This window comes from Saccopteryx bilineata, chromosome 8 (assembly GCF_036850765.1).
Source record: "Saccopteryx bilineata isolate mSacBil1 chromosome 8, mSacBil1_pri_phased_curated, whole genome shotgun sequence".
In the NCBI taxonomy this organism is placed as follows: domain Eukaryota; kingdom Metazoa; phylum Chordata; class Mammalia; order Chiroptera; family Emballonuridae; genus Saccopteryx; species Saccopteryx bilineata.
The window spans coordinates 7,341,923-7,363,371 of NC_089497.1; the positions used below are offsets into that span (position 1 = coordinate 7,341,923).

General features: G+C 44.1%; 1 protein-coding gene across 4 annotated transcripts in view; it reads left to right on the forward strand.

Moving 5' to 3' along the window:
* EIF2A (eukaryotic translation initiation factor 2A) overlaps positions 1–12,712 on the forward strand; it is a 50,742-nt gene extending 38,030 nt beyond the window's left edge. For all 4 annotated transcript variants that reach the window (XM_066241838.1, XM_066241839.1, XM_066241840.1 and 1 more), the window contains 4 exons: positions 2,740–2,853; positions 8,476–8,604; positions 10,803–10,868; positions 11,437–12,712. In XM_066241838.1, the coding sequence (XP_066097935.1) occupies positions 2,740–2,853; positions 8,476–8,604; positions 10,803–10,868; positions 11,437–11,502 (375 nt within the window). In that variant the 3' untranslated portion in view covers positions 11,503–12,712. The remainder of the gene's footprint in view (positions 1–2,739; positions 2,854–8,475; positions 8,605–10,802; positions 10,869–11,436) is intronic.
* The last annotated feature ends 8,737 nt before the right edge of the window (positions 12,713–21,449 follow it).

The following is a 21,449-nucleotide window of genomic DNA, read 5'->3' on the forward strand; positions in this document are numbered from 1 at the left end:
TGTTCAGCAAAACAGTCACATAATATTTAATATAACTAAAGAATCAAATTTTATTAATAAGGATGAAATTAGGTACAGTGGGCATGTAGTACTAAAGCCAGAAAAGGTCATGACCCCATAGTAGCTGTGTGGATTGTTTGTTTTTGTCTGTGTGTTGTTGTTGTTTTGTCTTAAATGAAAGTCTGTCAGTGGCTACATGGAGCTCAGGGTGCAGAAGAAATCTGTAATTCATTCTTCCTACTTGCATCATTTTTAATTACCTTGTCATTTTCTTTTTTTTTTAAGTTCTCATGAGTAGAAACCAAAGCAAGGTGCTATAGAAGAGCCCACTATGAAAGACTTGTGATGTGTAAAGCAAGTGTTCAGCACTAATTATATAGTATATCCTAACTCCTGTTGTATGCAGTGGAGACCAGAGAAAAAGAAGTGACAGAGGCTTGGCCTCCAAGTGTCTCTGTTCCACAAGTGAGGGTTTATACGCAGGCTGAGGCAACAGTAGGTTCACAGCTGTTCATATGGAAAATAATGCAGTCATTAATAAAGAATAAACTGTGTTTCACGTGCTCTCAACTGTAACCCTACTCTCACCACCCCGTGTGCTCATTTGTCAAGTGGGACATGGGTACATGCAGACGTTGATGACCTGAAGTCATTCATGCAGCTCTAAGATGAGTCAGTAGGTTCTCTTACTTACTCCTGTGTATTTGCAGTGTGCAAGCCCTGCTGTTTCCTCACTGCCCTTACAAGTGCAGCGCAGATCTGAGACTAGTACTCAGGAAACTTCATGGAGCTCGGCCCTTTGGCTGTGCCCAGTGTAACAGAGTCTGAGAGACAGTTAACACGAAGATAACAGCAATGACCAGAGAATCAGTTGGTAGACGAGTTTTTTTGTTTTGGGTGAGAACGTTGCCGTTCCACTCTCTCAGCAGATGTCAGTTATACGGTACAGTGTTATTTACTGTAGTGTACGGTACAGAGCATTAGACTCTCCTTGACCCTGTACCTCACTCACCCTCTTTCTGTCGTGCAATATAGTTGATAGCTGATATATACATATCCAACAAGGGAAATGATTGTCTTCATTGTATAATCTGACAAGCTTTTTAGTTTTTTGTAGGCCACTTCATTATGTTAATCTAGGATTTATAATTATGCAATTGCTTATCCCTTCCTATTGGATCTGTTTCTTTTACATCTGTTTAAGCTTTTTTTTAGCAAGAGAGACAGGAAGGGAGATAGGAAGCATCCGCTCATAGTTGTGTCACTTCTCATATGTGCCTTGACTGGGGCGGGAGGTGGAGAGGGGCTGCAGCTGAGCTAGTGACCCCTTGCTCAAATCAGCAGCTTTGATTGGGCTCAAGCCAGTGACCTCAGGATCACATTGATGATCCCCCACTCAAGCTGCTGACCCCTTGTTCAAGCCAGATGAGGCTGCTCTCAAGCCGGTGGCCTCAGGGTTTCAAACCTGGGTCTCATCATCCCAGGTCGATGTTCTATCCACTGTGCCACCTCTGGTCAGGCAGTTGGCATGTTTTGTTTTGATTTTAGGGGAGGTCAGTTTTCCTTTTTTTTTTTTTTTTTTTTACAGAGACAGAGAGAGAGTCAGAGAGAGGGATAGACAGGGACAGACAGACAGGAACGGAGAGATGAGAGGCATCAATCATTAGTTTTTCGTTGAGCATTGCGACACCTTAATTGTTCATTGATTGCTCTCCCATACATGCCTTGACCGCGGGCCTTCAACAGACCAAGTAACCCCTTGCTGGAGCCAGCGACCTTGGGCTCAAGCTGGCGACCTCAGGGTCTCGAACCTGGGTCCTCTGCATCCCAGTCCGATGTTCTATCCACTGCGCCACCGCCCAGTCAGGCTGGTCAAGCAGTTTAAGTTTTTCTATTTGCTTTTATTTTTAATCTCCTAATCCCTGATTTTGCAAGTAGAGATCAAACAAATTTATTTATGTATTTTTATTAAGTGGGAGGGAGGGAGGCAGAGACAGACTGCTGCATGCACCCCGACTGGGATCCATTCAGCAAGCCCCTACCAAGCAATGTTCTGCCGGACTTGGCCACAGCTCCGTTGCTCAGCAACCAAGCTATTTTGTCACCTGAGTCCAAGGCCGTGGAGCCATCAGCAGGGGGGCGGGGTGGGGGGCAACTTTGCTCAAACCATTCCAGCCATGGCTGTGGGAGGGGAAGAGAGAGAGAGAGAGAGAAAGAGAGAGAGATGGCGGGGAGATCAGATGGTCACTTCTCCTGTGTGCCCTGATTGGGAATCGAATCTGGGACATCCACATGCCAGGCCAACACTCTACCACTGAGCCCACCAGTCAGGGCCCAAACAAATCATTCTTAATGCGAAAAAAAACAAATGAGGAAATGGGGTTTCTGTTGCAGTAGTCGATCCAAAAAGATTGTTGAATAAACTGTTGTTGGTATCTAATTGCATATAAATCGTGTCTCAGTAATATACTAAAAATTATTCCATTGTTCAATCAGAACTGGAGTGACTGTTGCCAGGTGTTATGTGAGAGGTACCTATCAACTAATTGGAAGATCCTCATTGCATCCATCCTGACCATTGGAGTGTGCCTACTACTCCAGTTTGGAAATATTTTTGCTAGCGATCTGAAATTTGACAAAATAAGTTTATCCCTTACTAGCAAAGTTGTGTAATTCGTTGTATGAATTTTTAAAAACATGGACTGTACTTTAAAGTCGTTTATTTTACATTTTCCACAGCATGAGGAGGAACCACCTCAGAACATGAAGCCGCAGCCCGGAAACGAGAAGGCGATGTCTAAGACAGCCCTCAAAAATCAGAGGAGACACGAGGCCAAGAGAGCCGCCAAGCAGGTACTCGCCGCTGGCTCTTCAGAACAGGCCGGAAGCTGGCCTTCAGCCGCAAGTCTGTCCTCCTAGCGATCTGACTGTTAGGTTTTAAAATGAAGTTGGACTTAGACTTAGTCAGAATGTCTTTCTTTTGTGTTCGACTGCGAATTTTTATTTTTTTTTTTGTATTTTTCCGAAGCTAGAAACGGGGAGAGACAGTCAGATAGACTCCCAGCATGCGCCCGACCGGGATCCACCCGGCACGCCCACCAGGTGGCGTCTCTCTGCCCACCAGGGGTGATGCTCTGCCCCTCCAGGGCGTCGCTCTGCCGCGACCAGAGCCACTCTAGCACCTGGGGCAGAGGCTAAGGAGCCATCCCCAGCGCCTGGGCCATCTTTGCTCCAATGGAGCCTGGGCTGCGGGAGGGGAAGAGAGAGACAGAGAGGAAGGAGGGGTGGGGGTAGAGAAGCAGATGGGCGCTTCTCCTATGTGCCCTGGCCGGGAATTGAACCCAGGTCCCCCGCACGCCAGGCCAACGCTCTACCGCTGAGCCAACCAGCCAGGGCTCGACTGAATTTTTAAGTGTTCTAATGTATAGAGGAGGTTGAGGAGACGCATCCGACCTGCAAACCCGAAACCCTCGTGGGATTACGTAGGCTCTTGCTTGCTGTGGACCTTTGTGGTTAAACCCTTGTGAAGTGGGCTGGTTCGCTTTCTTGAAAACGTCAAGTGTCGTCACTCAGCATCGTATTGCTGTAGGAAATTATTCAGTTGGGAATCTAAATACCTGAAGTACCCAAACAATGGATTGTTCTGAAATAATTGGATATATGGTTTTGTAGTTGCAAAACTAGACCAGTATGATAACTGACATCACCGTTGTGTGTGGCCTGTGGTGACAGTCAGGCCTGTGGGACCGGGACTGGGGGGGGGGGGGTGAGGTCCGGTGACGACACAGTTGAGATTCAGACAGTGCGGCCTGGCTGGCAGTACTTGAATGTGCGTATGTGTTTTGGTAGGCAGCTCACTCCTTTAAGGTGTAGAATTGCCTTGTGTAACCATATTCTGCTAAAATCTGCACTTAAAAAAATCAGTGTGCTCTTTTGTAGTTAATAGATTCCACCCACAAATATCATTAAATGGCTCAGGTTTAGTCAGTTATTTTGAGCAAAATAATCGAATCGACTCCGTGTATTAGACTCGTGGAAAAGCGGGACTTGTCCTTTCATCACCGTGGGTAGCGACCTCTGCTGGCCCTGAGTGTCACAAGTTGGCCGTATCTTTTTTTTTTTTTTTTTTTTTTTTTAATAAACTGATTTTTTTTTCTTTTTTTAATTTTTTTAATTTAATTTAATTTAATTTATTCATTTTTAAAGAGGAGAGAGAGAGGGAGAGAGAGAAACAGAGAGGAAGAGAGAAAGAGAGAAGGGGGAGGAGCTGGAAGCCTCAACTCCCATTTGTGCCTTGACCAGGCAAGCCCAGGGTTTTGAACCGGCGACCTCAGCATTTCCAGGTCGACGCTTTATCCACTGTGCCACCACAGGTCAGGCCTGGCCGTATCTTTATAACCCTAGTAGGTGAGATTCCTTCTTAGTCTTTCTCTAGCTAATATCTTTTTAGCTAATATAATTGACAGATATAATTTTCAAAGTGTATATAGCATGATGATTTCATATACATATATATGGTGGCAGGATTCCCACAATCGAATTAATTAAATTAAAGGTCCATCACCTCACATTCATCTTTTTGGGGTGATGAAAACACCCAGTTCTACTCTCAACAAATTTTAATGCTACAATACTGCACTGTGGACAGTCGTCACTGCGTGCGACGGCAGCCCTCAGGGACAGCCTAGGGACAGTCCTATCAGCCCTTGTGTCAGCTTCTCCCCTTGCCCCGCCCGGCCCCCAGCCACCGCCCTGCTCTGCCTTTCTCAGTCTCACTTTGTTTTAGCTCGCACACGCACAGCGACACGGTGTGCATGGTCTTTCTCTCTTATTTCATTTAGCACGATGCCCCTGCTTCGTTCATGTTGGTGCACATGGCAGAACGTCCCTTTTGTAAAAAGATGTATATCTATGCAGAGATCGTGTATATCACTTAGCTGGTTTTTCATACCTGCCCATTGCGAGCAAGGCTGCAGTGAGCCTGGGAATGCGGGCATCTCTTTGCGATAGTGACTTTGTTTCCTTTGTCTGTATACCCGGAAATGGGGTCGCCGGCCCATATGATAGCTCGTTCTCTCTAATTTCTTGAGGAACCTCTGTATTATTTTCCATAGCAGTTGTACAGGGTTCTTTCTGATAGAGATTTAAGGGCCTTCTGAAACTCATCTACCTTAGAACCCTATGCTCTAGTGGTATTGTTTCCTTTTATCAGATCTTCAGTATGATTATCACTGGTCCTGTGCTAGGGTGTCCCTTTGTAATAAAATATTGGGGTTGTGTGTGTGTGTGTGTGTATTTTTCTGATAAAATTTTCATCAGAGGTCATGGAGTCAGTATCTCTTATTTATAAAAATCAGTATTAAAAGAGTTGGACTTTCTTTTAAAAATGAGCTTCTGTGGCTTTTTTGAAAAAACACAAAAACAAAAACACAATTAGTGCCATTAATGTAAAACATAGTAATTGCAGAAACAAGCCCCGCACTCCACCCGGTACAGCCATGCACACACCCACGCGTGTTATAGACCAAAGGTAATACCATTACTAGTCCATCGTCTGTGGAGCTGCGCTCTGCGCGTCTGCCCAGTGATGGCGAAGGACTGCTGCCCGCAGGATAACGCTGGCAGTAGGCAGTTTTGAGACGACAGGCTGGACTAGTACAAGCGGTGTCCGAGGGATAGAACAGAGGCAGATTACCGTGGCGGCATCGCCTGGACCACACCTTCTCAGCTCTGACTCTGAATTGAGTGACCAGAGCAAAAGGAGTCAGGTGCATCTAGTCCAACCAAGTCCTGCTATCAACTGGAGGTAGTTCTATACAGCTTATCAGTGATACCAAAATAACAAACTCAAAATTTTAATTTTACCTTATCCATATCCTTTCCAGAGAATTACCAGAATTTTTTTTTAATTTTATTTTTTACAGAGACAGAGAGTGAGTCAGAGAGAGGGAAAGACAGGGACAGACAGATAGGAACGAAGAGAGATGAGAAGCATCAAACATTAGTTTTTTCATTGTGCGTTGCAACACCTTAGTTGTTTATTGATTGCTTTCTCATATGTGCCTTGACCGCGGGCCTTCAGCAGACCGAGTAACCCCTTGCTGGAGCCAGCGACCTTGGGTCCAAGCTGGTGTGATTTTGCTCAAACCAGATGAGCCCGCGCTCAAGCTGGTGACCTCGGGGTCTCGAACCTGGGTCCTCTGCATCCCAGTCCAACACTCTATCCACTGCGCCACTGCCTGGTCAGGCGAGAATTACCAGAATTTAAGTATAATTATATGCAGCCCTTTTAACTCAGTGTTGGTTATTTAAAATGATAGAAAATTCAATTTCATATTTAGCTTAACTTTAATAGTTTTTTACATTTATAACATTAACCTTCCTTTGTAGTAGAAAAAACTCATGTTCTCTCAACTCATTACAACTACAATTAATTTTTTTTAATCTGATGTCAAAAGCAAATTTAATAAGCACAGTATCTCTCTTCTTTTATCTACTCTTCTTTAGTTTTATCATGAAAAATAGCAAACTGTATATTGTGAGAGGAGGCTCCTTACGAGTCGAAGCTGAACAGTTTCTCTGAATCCTCTGTGAAAGTGCTCGCTGTGACTTTTCACACAGAAGGAGGTGTGGGATCAACGTTTGCTGCAGAGTGTACAAAAAGGTGCCACTAACGTGACTTGAAAAAGAAAAAGCGACTCTGGTTTTGCACTCTCTAAAATCCCTCGGGCGCACAGTTTCCGATTTGGGAATCTAGGAGTGACACCTGTTCCAACACCCCCCCACCCCCACCCCCACCCCGCTCTGAGAATTCAGAGGATTCTGTGCAGAACTCAGAAATCAGAAGATTTGGATGCTTGGGGTTTATGTATTCCACGGGAACTCTGTAAAGAACTAGAATCCCTACCTGGAGGGCAATCAAGCCTCTGGTTTAATTTCTTGATTTTAGAGAGAAAGAAACACAGACTGGTGGTTCCACTTGTTTACGCATTCGTTGGTTGCTTCTTGTACGTGCCCTGACGGATAGCGCTCTTACCAAATGAGCCACCTGGCCGTGAGAGGGTAGTAAACACTTGTCAAAATGTATGTCTCGTCTTAAATACAAAAAGAATGTCATTCTCCTTCTCTTTCATTTATTTAGCTTGTGTAGTAGAGCACACTTTATTCTGGGGCCACAAGTAGCACAGTGAACGAGGAAGCCTCAGGGCCGGTCTAATGGAGGGGTGGTGTGCAAGGTCTGATCGTGAAGCACATGGAACAGTCAACAGGAGAGGTGTGCACAGAGACCGAGAAACCAGACTTTATTGCCTTGTAGGGGAAATGAATGTGGCTCAGAGTCCGTCGGTGAGGAGGGGTGAGGCTAGAAAGGTGGTCTGAGGTCTGATCGTGAAGCACATGGAACAGTCAACAGGAGAGGTGTGCACAGAGACCGAGAAACCAGACTTTATTGCCTTGTGGGGGAAATGAATGTGGCTCAGAGTCCGTCGGTGAGGAGGGGTGAGGCTAGAAAGGTGGTCTGAGGTCTGATCGTGAAGCACATGGAACAGTCAACAGGAGTAGTGTGCACAGAGACCGAGAAACCAGACTTTATTGCCTTGTAGGGGAAATGAATGTGGCTCAGAGTCCGTCGGTGAGGAGGGGTGAGGCTAGAAAGGTGGTCTGAGGTCTGATCGTGAAGCACATGGAACAGTCAACAGGAGAGGTGTGCACAGAGACCGAGAAACCAGACTTTATTGCCTTGTAGGGGAAATGAATGTGGCTCAGAGTCCGTCGGTGAGGAGGGGTGAGGCTAGAAAGGTGGTCTGAGGTCTGATCACACTGGGAGCAATGTAGTTTCCTTTTCAGGGGAGAGGCGTTTTCGGTGGCACTTTGGTGCGGAGTTTGATTGACCTGATTATAGAGATATCTCTGTAGCACTTGTCCTGTAGCGCCATCCTTACAGGCACTTGATCATGCGACCCCGTTACCATTTTGGAGGACACAAGAGTGAGGCTCACGTACTTTCTTCATCAGACAAGCCCTCTCACATTTCCCAAACAGTCATATAACAGCATCTCCCAAAATATCTAGAAATTTTGAATATTTACTGGCTGATACACGTACCTCCTGATTTATCTTCTAAGGTGACTTTTATTCTAACATAATATTGAAAAAAAATTTATTTTTTTATGTTACTTTAAATCTAGGTCTGTCAGTGTTCCCTGTGACAAATATCACAGTACAAACCATGTGGATGTCATTAACTCTCATATGTTTTTAAGCCACATTGTCCTTCTCGTGGAATGATGTCACATACTTCATGGGGCCTTAAACTCAGACCCTCTTTTTATATAGAATGTAGCAGAAAAGATAAAATTACATTTTATCTTTTATTCTTCATTTGGTTTCTGCATTTTCTATACCAATACCATTTTGGTTGAAACACTTTAATGTTTTCACTTTAGAAAATTGAATATTTGAAAATATTTCCTGCAGGAAGCAAAAAGTGACAAGAGCCCAGATTTGGCACCTGCTCCTGCCCCACAGAGCTCGGCACGAAGTACCGTCAGTCAGTCAACTTCCGGAGACCCTGAGGCGGACAGAAAAATCCGGAACCTGAAGAAGGTGAGGTGAAATACGGGTCAGATGCGTTCCCGGAAAGAAATGTGTGAGCATTATCTGCAGAAAGTTGTATTTAGATGTCTAAAGATAGGCATCTAAGAAGTTTATAGGCCCTGGCCGGTTGGCTCAGCGGTAGAGCGTCGGCCTGGCGTGCAGGGGACCCAGGTTCGATTCCTGGCCAGGGCACACAGGAGAAGCGCCCATTTGCTTCTCCACCCCCCCCCTCCTTCCTCTCTGTCTCTCTCTTCCCCTCCCGCAGCCAAGGCTCCATTGGAGCAAAGATGGCCCGGGCGCTGGGGATGGCTCCTTGGCCTCTGCCCCAGGCGCTAGAGTGGCTCTGGTCGCAGCAGAGCGACGCCCCGGAGGGCAGAGCATCGCCCCCTGGTGGGCAGAGCGTCGCCCCCTAGTAGGTGTGCCAGGTGGATCCCGGTTGGGCGCATGCGGGAGTCTGTCTGACTGTCTCTCCCAGTTTCCAGCTTCAGAAAAATACAAAAAAAAAAAAAAAAGAAGTTTATGGCTGCCGGGATCGTGGCTTTCTCACTGGGAAACACAGTAACAAGCGGCACTGGCTTAAGTTCTAGTCACAAATTCTAATGATTGTTAGTCTCTTTATTATTGATTTTGGGGGTAAAAAGAAATAATGTACATTTGTACAGAGATATGCTGAACACTTTTATACTCAGTATTTCATTAGACACGTGTGAGACGGGTAGGAACAGACCTTTACCCCAGTTTTAAAGATGAGGAAACAGAGACAAAAAGAAGTTTATTAGCTTGTCAAATTGCCACCGGTTTGTGGAGGTAAACCAGGCCGCCCGCACCCTTCGCAGCCTGCACCTGTTAAGTTTGTGTGAGCGCCAAAGATGTCATCCAGGCACAGTGAGGTGCAAAAATAATGGTAAAATTGGTGACATATTTACATACATACATATGTTCATATATACATATATACATATACAGAAACCTGTATGACATTCATTAAAAGCTTGGAAAAGCCCTGGCCGGTTGGCTCAGTGGTAGAGCATCAGCCTGGCATGTAGAGGTCCCGGGTTTGATTCCCCACCAGGGCACACAGGAGAAGCGCCCATCTGCTTCTCCACTCCTGCCCCTCTCTTTCCTCTCTCTCTCTTCCCCTCCCGCAGCCGAGGCTCCATTGGAGCAAAGATGGCCCAGGCGCTGGGGATGGCTCCTTGGCCTCTGCCCCAGGTGCTAGAGTGGCTCTTGTCACGGCAGAGCTACGCCCCGGAGGGGCAGAGCATCGCCCCCTGGTGGGCAGAGCGTCGCCCCCTGGTGGGCGTGCTGGGTGGATCCCGGTCGGGCCCATGCGGGAGTCTGTCTAAACTGTCTCTCCCCGTTTCTAGCTTCAGAAAAATACAAAAAAATAAATAAATAAATAAATAGCTTAAGTTTACATTCAGTATTAGATGAGGTTCAGGTATACGTCATAGTGCTTAGACATTTATATAACTTGCAAAGTGGTTTCCCCAGGAAGTCTAGCACCACCTGACACCATACATAGTAATTACAATATTATTAACCATATTCCCAATGCTGTACTTTACATCCTCCCGTATTCTTAACATACCTGATTTTACATTTAAATTTAAAAACATTTAAACAAACATTTAAAAACATCCTCAGCATTTTAACAAACTATTCTTTTTATTTTATTTTATTTATTTTTCTTAAGTGAGAAGTGGGGAGGCAGAGAGACAGACTCCTGCATGTACCCCAACCGGGATCCACCAAGCAAGCCCTGTATGGGGCAATGCTCTGCCCATTTGGGGCCACTGCTCCATTGCTCAGCAACCAAGCCATTTCAGTGCCTGAGTTGAGGCCAGTGAGTCAACCTCACTACCCAGGTCCAGCTTGCTTCAACTTAGCTGTGGAAGGAGAGGGGAGAGAGAGAGAGAGAGAGAGAGAGAAAAGGGAGAGAGGGAAGGGCGGAGAAGCAGATGATCGCTTCTCCTGTGTGCCCTGATCGGGAATCAAACCTAGGACATCAACATACCAGGCCAACACTCTACCACTGAGCCAACCAGCCAGGGCTTAACAGGCTATTCTTAATACAAATGTAAGATAATTGATTTTCCTTCTTCACGTTTCACCTTCATATGATTGAGTTGTTATTTAAGGAAATTTGCATTCGAAATGACTTATTCTTGCTCTCTCTTGACTCATAATGTATTTACTGTTTGCAGAAACTGAAAGCAATTGAACAACTGAAGGAACAGGCAGCAACCGGAAAGCAGCTAGAAAAGAATCAGGTCTCTTCTGCGTTTTCCATTTGGGCTCAGTCATGACTACCCTTCCCCCTTTCTATTATAAGTGATTGTTTCATTCGGTGAAAGAGCCCATGGATTTTAAATGCTTCTTTTGGAAGTTGTATGCCATATGATTTTTTTTAATGGTTTCACTCTTAAACATGGAGGGGTGAGTGGGGGGACATGATATAGGTCGTGGTCAATAAGAAAGTCACTGTATCTAACGGGTGGATTAATACGAGTGTTACTTACGTGGACGAGTAGTCTGCCTTCCTGTATCTCAGGTTGCACGCTCTGTTCTTGTCCGTCTCCCCCTCCTCTCCTCAACACTTCTAAGCCCAGGGGAGCGTTTACTTGACCTAAAGGAACGCAATGAGACAGTTTCTGCCCTTTGTTGCCTGGATCCACACCAGATGACAAAATGTTTCTAATCTACACTTTGAAATCAGTGTTTAGCAGTGGATCCGACCAAGTGTCAGAAATACTCTCTTTGGTTTCTTCTATGCTCTTTTGGCTATAAAGCCAATAATTACTTTATTTCTAATAACTTGATTGTTTTAAACTTTTCTAGTTGGAGAAAATTCAAAAAGAGAAAGCCCTTCTCCAGGAGCTGGAAGATTTGGAATTGGGTATTTAAAGATTCACAGAAAGCAAGCTGGTTACCAGAAATCAATGAAAACACATCTTCTATTAAGTTCATTGGTATATACAGAATATTCGTGTGTCCACACTTACCACCCATCTCTGATTTTAACCATTTTTCCAAGATTCTGCATATATGCGAAATTATTTAATAATATCTATTAAAATTTTTGCATCCTGTTTCATTTTAACATATGATATAAAAAAGAGACACATGAATTTTCTCGCTAAGTTTGACAGATTGAAAGACAAATATCATTGTTTTATAATAGGGGATAATATTACTATATAAATGAATAAAGACATTTTAAATTTAATCAGTTTTGGCTTTATAAGTTTCTCACTCAAGAAGTCTTGTATTAATTTAGGTGGCAAATTTGGGTAAATTGTCTTTTGAACGTATAATATGTCTGTCTTTATCCTAAAATATTATTTTAAAGAAATCCTTAAAACTCAGGTTATAGTAATTGTATTAAATTGTTTCTATTATATGGATTATTTGAAGTAAATTATTTTTAGTTCTAAAGTAAAGCCTTTAAAAATAGAAAATAGTAAAACATTTTATTTTGCTATTTCAAATAATAAAACTAGTGATTTGAGGATAAGGTTCTTTCCAGTGTGAACTGTGCGTGTTTTGGTTGTCTTCCCACGTGATGAAGAGAAGATGCACGGCTAATCCACGCATTTGACTTTCAAGAGGATGAAGTCAGTACTCATCCTCGATTGCTTCGGTTGTCTTTCCATGTGATAGAGAAGAGCTACAATGATAATCAAGACATTTGGCTATTGAAACCAACTTACATTTGGTTTTGGAATCCATCACAATTATTCTCATCAAGTTTACATTTGAGACTATTTTTATTTCATTTGAGTTGATAGAGGTTTTCATTTTCCAGAGCTAATGTTTAAACTGATAGATGAAGGGAAGGAATCTAGAAACACCTTGAGAGACAAACACAAACAGATATCTGAGTTCACGGATGCCCCAAAGTTTCTGATAAGATTTAGTAACAACCTGATGCATTAAATTTCAGTGGTATTTTATTAAGTATGAAGAGTGTTTGTGTGCACGCACATGCATACTTGTGAACATATAATTGCTTTCAACGTTAATTTATTTCTAATAATAGAAACTGACACAAATAGATTGCTTTTCAATATATTACTTTAGAAATTGTTTTTCTAATAAAATATTTAATAATTCATTCTGACACAAGGTAATTTTTTTTTTTTTTTTTTGGCTTGGCAGTTTAACAAATTGCATTACTCTTGGTTGTTCATTGATTGCCTCTCATACGTGCCTGAGGGCGCTCCAGTGAGCCAGTGACCCCTTGCCCAAGCCACCGACCTTGGTCCTCTGCGTCCCAGGCCAACACTCTATCCACTGCGTCACTGCCTGGTCAGACTGCACCTTTTTTTTGTTTTGTTTTGTTTTAAGCTACTTGACCAATTCATTGTTCCAGTGTTTGCTGGGTACAGTGCCGGTTACAGAGAAAATACAGAGTACCCTTTCGTAATGTCGAGTTGTTTCTGAAGGTGAGATTGGCTCAGGAAATGAAATGTAAGGAAACTGAAGACACTTGAGAATTGGTACCACAAGGTGTGGCCTGGCGTCTTCATTCATCCAGACGCCCGTGACAAAGTCCCACAGGCCTGACGGCTTACACACGCGTCTGTTTCTCACCGTTCTGGGGGCGGGGGGCTCGAGACCAAAGCCCCTGCAGATTGGTGTCTGGGGAGGTCCTGCCTTCCAGTGTGTAGCCATCCTGCTGTGCAGGCAAGCAGGGGAGGGAGCCCTCTGGGCTCTCTTTTATAAGGGTACTGGTCCCATTCATTAAGCTCTGCCCTCATGACCTAATCACCTCCAAATACCATCACTTTGGGAATTAAGTTTCAGCATAAACTTTGGTAAGACAAAAACATTTAATTAGTCTTTAGCACCAGGGGAAATCATTAAAACAAAGCATTCAGTTGTTTTTTTTTTATTAAGTGAAAGGAGGAGAGATAGACTCTCACAACCAGAATCTAACCAGCAACCCCCCCCCCCCAGAGCCGATGCTCAAATCATCCAAACTATTATCAGCACCCAAGGCCAATGCCTAGATCAATGAGCTATCCTCAATGCCTGGGCCGACACTCAAACCAATGGAGCCACTGGCTGCAGGAGGGGAAGGAGAAGAGAAGGGGGAGAGGGAGGGGAAGAGAAACAGATGGTCACTTTGTGTGCTCTGACCAAGAAACCCAGGACATCCCTATGCTGGGTCAATGCTCTATCCATGAGTCAACCAGCCAGGGCCCCATTCATTATACAGTATATTCACTTTTAAAATACTGGAGATTTTGATCTAATATTTCTAGTTTTTATCTCCTAGGTATGTGGGGGTACTATACTTCCACATCCTCTTGAAGTAAGGTGTGGTTAAGTGACACTTCAGCCACTGAAATGTTAAGAGAAGTGAAGCGTGTCATTTCTGGGCAAAAGTATTGAAGAGCCCATGTGTGATCCTTCACGCCTCCTGCTGCTGTGGGGGCCTGAGGCCTGAGCTTGAGAGAGCACTGTTGTAGGCGGGGTGTGTCTTCACGGCGGGCTTGTAGCACGAATGAGGAGTCAACTTATTATGTCATTGAGAGTTTGGAGGTTTCTTTTTAATCCCCAGGATAACAGTCCAGTGATGCCCAAGTTCTGTTGCACAGTAGAGTCATCTGAGGACCTTTCACAACACCCAGTGCCCAACTCCGTAATGCCAATTAAACAACAATGACTGGTCCTGGAAATGAGGCGGCAGTGTTCTTCAGAGATTCCCCGGGTGATTCTAGTGTGTTGGCAAATTTTGGGAACCACATCCCTAGCCCAGACTCTCAGTTTCCTGAAAATATATGTGGAAGTCAAGTGATTTTTATTTTCTGTTGTAGGGGGTGTGCATCCCCATGGAATTTAAAATGTTAATATTTTACAGCTTGCCTTATGGACACAGTATTCACTGTAATTTCATACGATTTTAATGTTTTGTTGTTGCTTACATTTGAACACAACACATCTGTGGGCATCTGCTAAATATTTTCTGCTTTTGGCTCACCTCATAAATTTCATCTTTTATAAATCAGCATTAAGTTAGACTTAGGAGATTTATTGGGGTAACACCAGTTAGCACAAGTTTCAGGTGTCCAGCCACAGTGCGTCTGAGTGCTCTGTTGGGTGCTCGCCACCTAAGGTCGGAGCCTGCTGTCACCATACGTTTGATAGGCTTTGTGCTCGGTACCCGCCCCCAGCCCCGTCCCCTCTGGGAGCCATCATTCTGTTTGTATTTGTTTTTGTTTCTATCCCACATAGGAGTGTTATGGTTCTTGTTCTTTTCCGTCTGACTTACTTCACTTGGTGTACTACTCCCATGATCTACCCGTGTTGTTGCAAATGGCAATCTTTTCTCTTTCGTGGCTGAGACAGCTCCCACAGATTCAGGCCCCCCACGCAGAGCCTTTCCTGTGCCAGCGGCATTCGCCAGCCCCTCCTACGCACCAAGCTGTAGAGTGAAGGTTGCAGCCCAAGTCCTGCACTGTGAGCACACTCACTAGGTGGAGCCTTGGTGGGTGCTGAACGGCGTCTGTGGCACCGTCCCTGTCCTACCCGCCCTGCCTCCCCTACTCATTCCAGTCCCCCCCCCGCCTCAGGCGTTTCTGCGTTCTTTGTTGAGTTAGTGTTGAATTGTAAATCTAAGAGCAGAAACAAAGGTGTCTTTCCCTCCTCCATGATGCTGACGTCTTCAGTATTAAATTTGTAAGACTAATGGTTCTTATTCCAAGCATCAGCACTATCTTATTATCATTGCCCAGTCATTTGAATAAAATGTAATGATATGTTAGATACAAATAATAGATGATCGCACACATACCGGTTAATTGAGAAGCCAGCAAATATTGGTTGTCTGGGGACAACACTGTATAATTGCTCAAAAATGTTCATCCATGCCTGACCTGTGGTGGCGCAGTGGGATAAAGCGTCAACCTGGAACACTGAGGTTGTCAGTTCAAAAAAACCTTGGGCTTGCCTGGCCAAGGCACATATGGGAGTTGATGCTTCCTGCTCCTCCCCCTTCTCTCTTTCTCTCCCCTCTCTCTAAAAATCAATAAATAAAATATTTTTTTAAAAATGTTCATCAAGGTACTTAAATATGAAATTGGCATGAGGAAGGTGGGCTGGGGTGTGTTATGAATTGAATGTTTGTGTCCCCCTCCAAGAATTCATGTTGAAGCCCTAAGCCCCATTGTGGTGGTATTTGGAGATAGAGCCTTTGGGAGGTACTTAGGGTTAGATAAAGTTATAAGGATTGGGGTCTCATCATGGGATTTGTGCCCTTAGAAGAAGAGACACCAGAAGGCTTTCTCTTTCTCTGTCACATGAGGACTTAGACGGCAGTTGGTAGCCAGCCAGGAAGACTTGTCTCGCCAGAACGTCACTATGCAGGCACCCTGACCTTGGACTTCCAGCCTTCAGAATTGTGAGAAAAGCAAACTAATACTGTACAGGGTGGGTGTATACATTTCAGGTGGTTTAAAAGTCAAGTACAACCAATTAGTCAGAAGGACTTCATGAGGGGGAAAAAAACCCCACTAGGAGGTAACGTGTATCTCTTTGGGGTACTCCATTATATTTAGGAAGAAAGTTTGGTTTGTTGATGGTTCATCATGTTTGGCAGCTAAGTAGAGGACGGGAGCAGTCTAGATAGAATCTAACGTTTGGACTTCCCTTCCAGCTAAACAGCAATGGAAACATTTACAAACCTGTTCTTTTCTCTCTCGTGTGTCATTACAGAATTGTTATTCTGCCGGTGCAATGCAGTCCTACTGAGAGAATAATTCATCTTCCTTTGTGAACTCAAGTAGGGGCAGCAACACCATGAACTTGACAGCCTTTCTCAGCTTCAGTTGGGACAAAATCATTTGGCCTGAATGTAAAAAAAAAAAAAAAAAAGCTAAGAGAGATGAGTCAAAAGAGCTAGAAAAGAGGATGAAATAAAAAGCAGAGGTGAGGAAAAGATAAGAAAGATAAGTCAAAGGCAGGTAACAAAAAGAAGGGCAGGGTTGCTTAGAACTTTCCATATCCTTTATTTTTTATTTATTTTTTTTATACAGAGACAGAGAGTCAGAGAGGGATAGGTAGGGACAGACAGACAGGAACAGAGAAAGATGAGAAGCATCAATCATCAGTTTTTCTTTGTGGCACCTTAGTTGTTCATTGATTGCTTTCTCATATGTGCCTTGACCGCGGGCCTTCAGCAGACCAGCGACCTTGGGTCCAAGCTGGTGAAGTGTGCTCAAACCAGATGAGCCCACACTCAAGCTGGCGACCTTGGGGTCTCGAACCTGGGTCCTCCGCATCCCAGTCCGACGCTCTATCCACTGCGCCACCGCCTGGTCAGGCTGCATATCCTTTTTGATCCAGATAGTTCACCTCTAGAAATTTGCCTGAAGAAAATAAAGATGTGTGTAAAACTATACCACAAAAACGTGTTCATCCTACTGGTGTTTATACTAGTGAATTGTAAATTTATAATCTCGTTAAATGTATCATATCAGAATATATAATTAAAATTTGTTTTATAATTATAGAATGGAATTCCATGCAGCCTTTAAAGGAATGGTACCAGGATTCAGTGAACAACAGCCCTTGGGCTAAATCCTGTGCAGCACGGATTAGTTCTGTTTTTTTTTTAATTTTTTATTTATTCATTTTAGAGAGGAGAGGGAGAGGCAGAGAGAGAGGAGAGACAGAGAGAGAGAAGGGGGAGGAGCTGGAAGCATCAACTCCCATATGTGCCTTGACCAGGCAAGCCCAGGGTTTCGAACCGGCGACCTCAGCATTTCCAGGTCGACCTTTATCCACTGCGCCACCACAGGTCAGGCCAGCACGGCTTAGTTTTTAAGTTCTTAAATGGTTGAACACTGAAAACAATTACTTGGGGATCAGAAAAGTGTATGAAATTCAGGTTTCTGTGTCTTTAAAAAGGTTGTGTTGGTGACAGCCCTGGCCGCTCTCAGGCCGCAGCTGCCGCGCTGAGCAGGTGCGACAGACCACCTGCCTTGCGAAGTCTGAAACATTTATCTTCCCACTCTTTGCAGAAGACCTTTGCTAAGCCCTACTGTACATGGGTACAAAATGACAGGGAAATAATCATAATATATACTGGTTTTGCTTCTTACCGTCTTCACTGTATAAATTCTAGGAGTGGACTTGCTGGATCACATCATGTTAAGAATTTTAAATGCTCTCTTACTATTTTTTTCTTCACCAACCTTACCTGTTTGATATATATTGCTTAATTTTCACACTTGGTACTGTTATTTCTATTTAATGGAAGTATGATCAAATTACTTAGGTGAGTGTGCAAATTGGCATTTTTATGCCTAAACCTTTTTTTTTTTAAGATCTTAGGTAAAAGGTAAAGGGAATTTGGCTAAACAAAAGCAAAAACGAAACAAAAAGACCTCATAGACAGACAACAGTGCGGTGCTTACCCGAGGGGAAGGAGGTGGCGGAGGTCGGGGAGGGGAGAGGGGGTAAAGGGTGACTGACGGAGACCTGACTCGGGGCGGGGAGCACACAGCACAGTCTACAGTTTATGTGTTGTGGAATTGTGCACCTGAAACATATAGGTTTTTTTCTTTTTTAAAAATTTTATTTGGAGAGAGGCAGGAACATCGAGCTGGAATTGAACCAACAGCTTTCGTACTCCAGGATGACGCTCCAACCAACTGAGCTACCCCACCAGGATAGCCAGGGCTTCATTTCTTTTGATGTATTGTTTCAGAGAGACAGAGTAGAAGGAAGAGAGAGGGGAGAGAAAGGGAGGCCCTTGTTTGTGGTTCCACGCGGTCGTGCGTTCTCTGGTTGTGTCCCGTGTGTGCCCTGACCGGGGATCGAACCTGCAACCTTGTCCTTTCAGGACAATGCTCTAACCAACTGAGCTAACCGGCCAGGACTGACACCTGTATAATTTTATTAACCAAGGCACCCCAATTAATTCAACAATGACAAAAAAATCTTAGAATTAAAGAAAAAAAAGATGAAAGAAGTTTATGACCCAATCTGCTTTAGATACCATGTGATGCCACTTTTTAGAAACTAAATTGTACACTCCCTGAGTTTATATGCCCTACCACGTAGAGACTAATATACCTGGTTCAAAAGAAATTTCATATCGGAAAGTCTACAAAACAAGTGGAAAAAGTAAGAAGTTGAGTTTTCCAAAAGTAAATTGAAAGGTGAGTGTGTTATTCTTGACTGTGCAGCTGTCCATTTGAAGACACCATCCCCTGAAGACACCATCCCCTAACAGCCATCCTCCTGACACTGTCTGTGACCCCTCCATCACATCCGGTGTCAGGCCCCAGCAACAAGATGACCATCCCACGGGGGACAGCCCAGCTGTCTGCAAGGTTCGGGGTCAGGCAGGGATGTCGCAGCAGTTGTGGCAACCTGTTGACCCGGCAGCCACCCCTGAAAGGGGGCCAACTGCCGGTGCTAATTGGCCACTGGAGTTGCTGCGCCGTAGCCCACGCCTTCATTTCCTATTGCTTTATTTGGTTCCTGGAGCCTGTCTAGGGCTCCACCATGTCTACACCCTTTTCGCCTGGAATGCTGCGGAAATGAGAGGTAAGCCAATCAGTATGGTTCCATTTGGTTCTGCTTTCTAGAGTGTCCAGTCCCTGGTCAACTGCCTTCTTTCTTTTTTATTTTATTTTATTTTTTTACAGAGACAGAGAGAGAGTCAGAGAGAGGGATAGACAGGGACAAACAGACAGGAACGGAGAGATGAGATGCATCAATCATTAGTTTTTCGTTGCGCATTGCGACACCTTAGTTCATTGATTGCTCTCTCATATGTGCCTTGACTGCGGGCCTTCAGCAGACCAAGTGACCCCTTGCTCGAGCCAGCAACCTTGGGTCCAAGCTGGTGAGCTTTTGCTCTAACCAGATGAGGCTGCGCTCAAACTGGCGACCTCGGGGTCTCGAACCTGCGTCCTCCGCATCCCAGTCCGACGCTCTATCCTCTGTGTCACTGCCTGGTCAGGCTCAACTGCCTTATTTCTAATGTTGTGATGGGTTCATCGCTTCTAGCACTTTCCTGTCCTTTCCCAGATGCTGAGATAAGAGAGAGGCAAATGTATCTGCTCGTTCACTATCTTAAATTGGGAGTCAGAAAAGCCCGCTTCTAATGGTTTCTTACATTTTGTGACCTATGACATCTTTATCTTTTAAATGAATTTGAAAATGAAAAGTATGTTACAGGGTTCACCCAAAACACAAATCCTGATGCGGCCACTACAGGATCCCAAAGCCCAGGGCATAGGAGAGTTAATAAGGAACTAGAAATTTTAGAACATACCTGGAAAATACATACATGCACTCCCTCACTTGAAACCTGCCGATTTAATAGCCTGCAATGCTGCTCTTTCTTTTTTCATTGCCAAACTGTGTGTGTTGTTGTTTTTTTGCCAAATTTCTTGAATTAACCCTCGTTAGCCCCTTAAATTTCAAACTTATTCCTAAACTTCTTTGGAGTTCTGTCAATGATCTGCTGGCTGCCAATGAACCATGTCTGAAGATGCGTTTGTAGGTTAACTGCTTACAAAATGGAATGCGTTTCCCCAGAGAGGAAAGAGTATAAGCAGTTATTGCTGCTGAGGTGAGCCCGGGAAACCCTTAAATGAAAGAATTAGGTATAATTATTTTAAAAAGCAGTTGTTGTTTTTCTTTTTAAAGCACTTTAAAGATTTTTTTTTTAATTTATTGATTTGAGAAAGAGAGACAGACAGACAGAAACATTGATCTGTTCCTGTATGTGTCCTGACCAGGGATCGAACCCACAAGCTTTGTGTATCAGGACCGATCCCCAACCAAGCTATCTGGCCAGGACTAAAAAGTAATTTCTAAAAATTAATGCCAGAATAAGAAATATAAGAAAATAGAATGAGAATTTTTTTGTAAGTTGCTTTTATTGAAGCAGATTTAAATGAAGGAAATAGTAGAACAAAAGAATTTTTAGGAGATTCCTGAAGATGATTGTGGTCATTCTGTGTGCTGTAGATATTGGTTCTTTACTGCATGCACAATAAACTTATCTTCTCTTTCCCTTGGTATAAAGTTTCAATATTCTTAAAACTTAACCGTAATTGGGGTCATTTGGTGTTTACAAATAAAATGAAGAGAGGAAAAGAAGACAGGTTTTCCTAGGATAACCAAACAAAGTGTAGAAACAGGAGTGAAAGAAAAAGAGCCGTTCCAGAGAAAAGGAGAATAGACGAGGTAGACAGAGAAGGAGGGAGAGCCAGGGAGAAGTGAAGGAAGGAGCCGCTGGGGCTGGGTCAGCGCCCCCACCCCGGACGGCTTCTCAGCTTCCGGTCTGAGCTGGGGAGGGCGGAGGGCTGGTACACATTCTTGGAAGAAGAAAGTACTGTGTACCCCAGGAAGGGTTGCATATCCAGCCCTTGGGAATACCTCCACAAATCTCTTAGGAATTAAGTTTCTTTTCAAAGAAAAGTAATCTGTATTTCTTTTAATTGGTTGATTTTTTAGAGGGGGGGAGAGAGAGAGAGGAAGAGAGAAAGAGAAAAAGAAAGAGAAGGAGGGGTGGAGAAGCAGATGAGCACTTCTCTTGTGTGCCCTGACCGGGAATCGAACCCGGGACAGCCACATGCCGGGCCAACACTCTACCACTGAGCCAACCGGCCAGGGCCTGTGCCACATTTTCTTAAAGATTTTATCTATTGATTTTACAGAGAGAGGAAGTGAGGTGGAAGCAAGAAGCATCAACTCATAGTTGCTTCACTTCAGTTGTTCACTGCTTATTTCTTGTATGTGCTTTAATCGGGCAAGCCCAGGATTTCAAACTAGTGACCTCGGTGTTCCAGGTTGCGCCTTATCCACTGTGCCACCACAGGTCA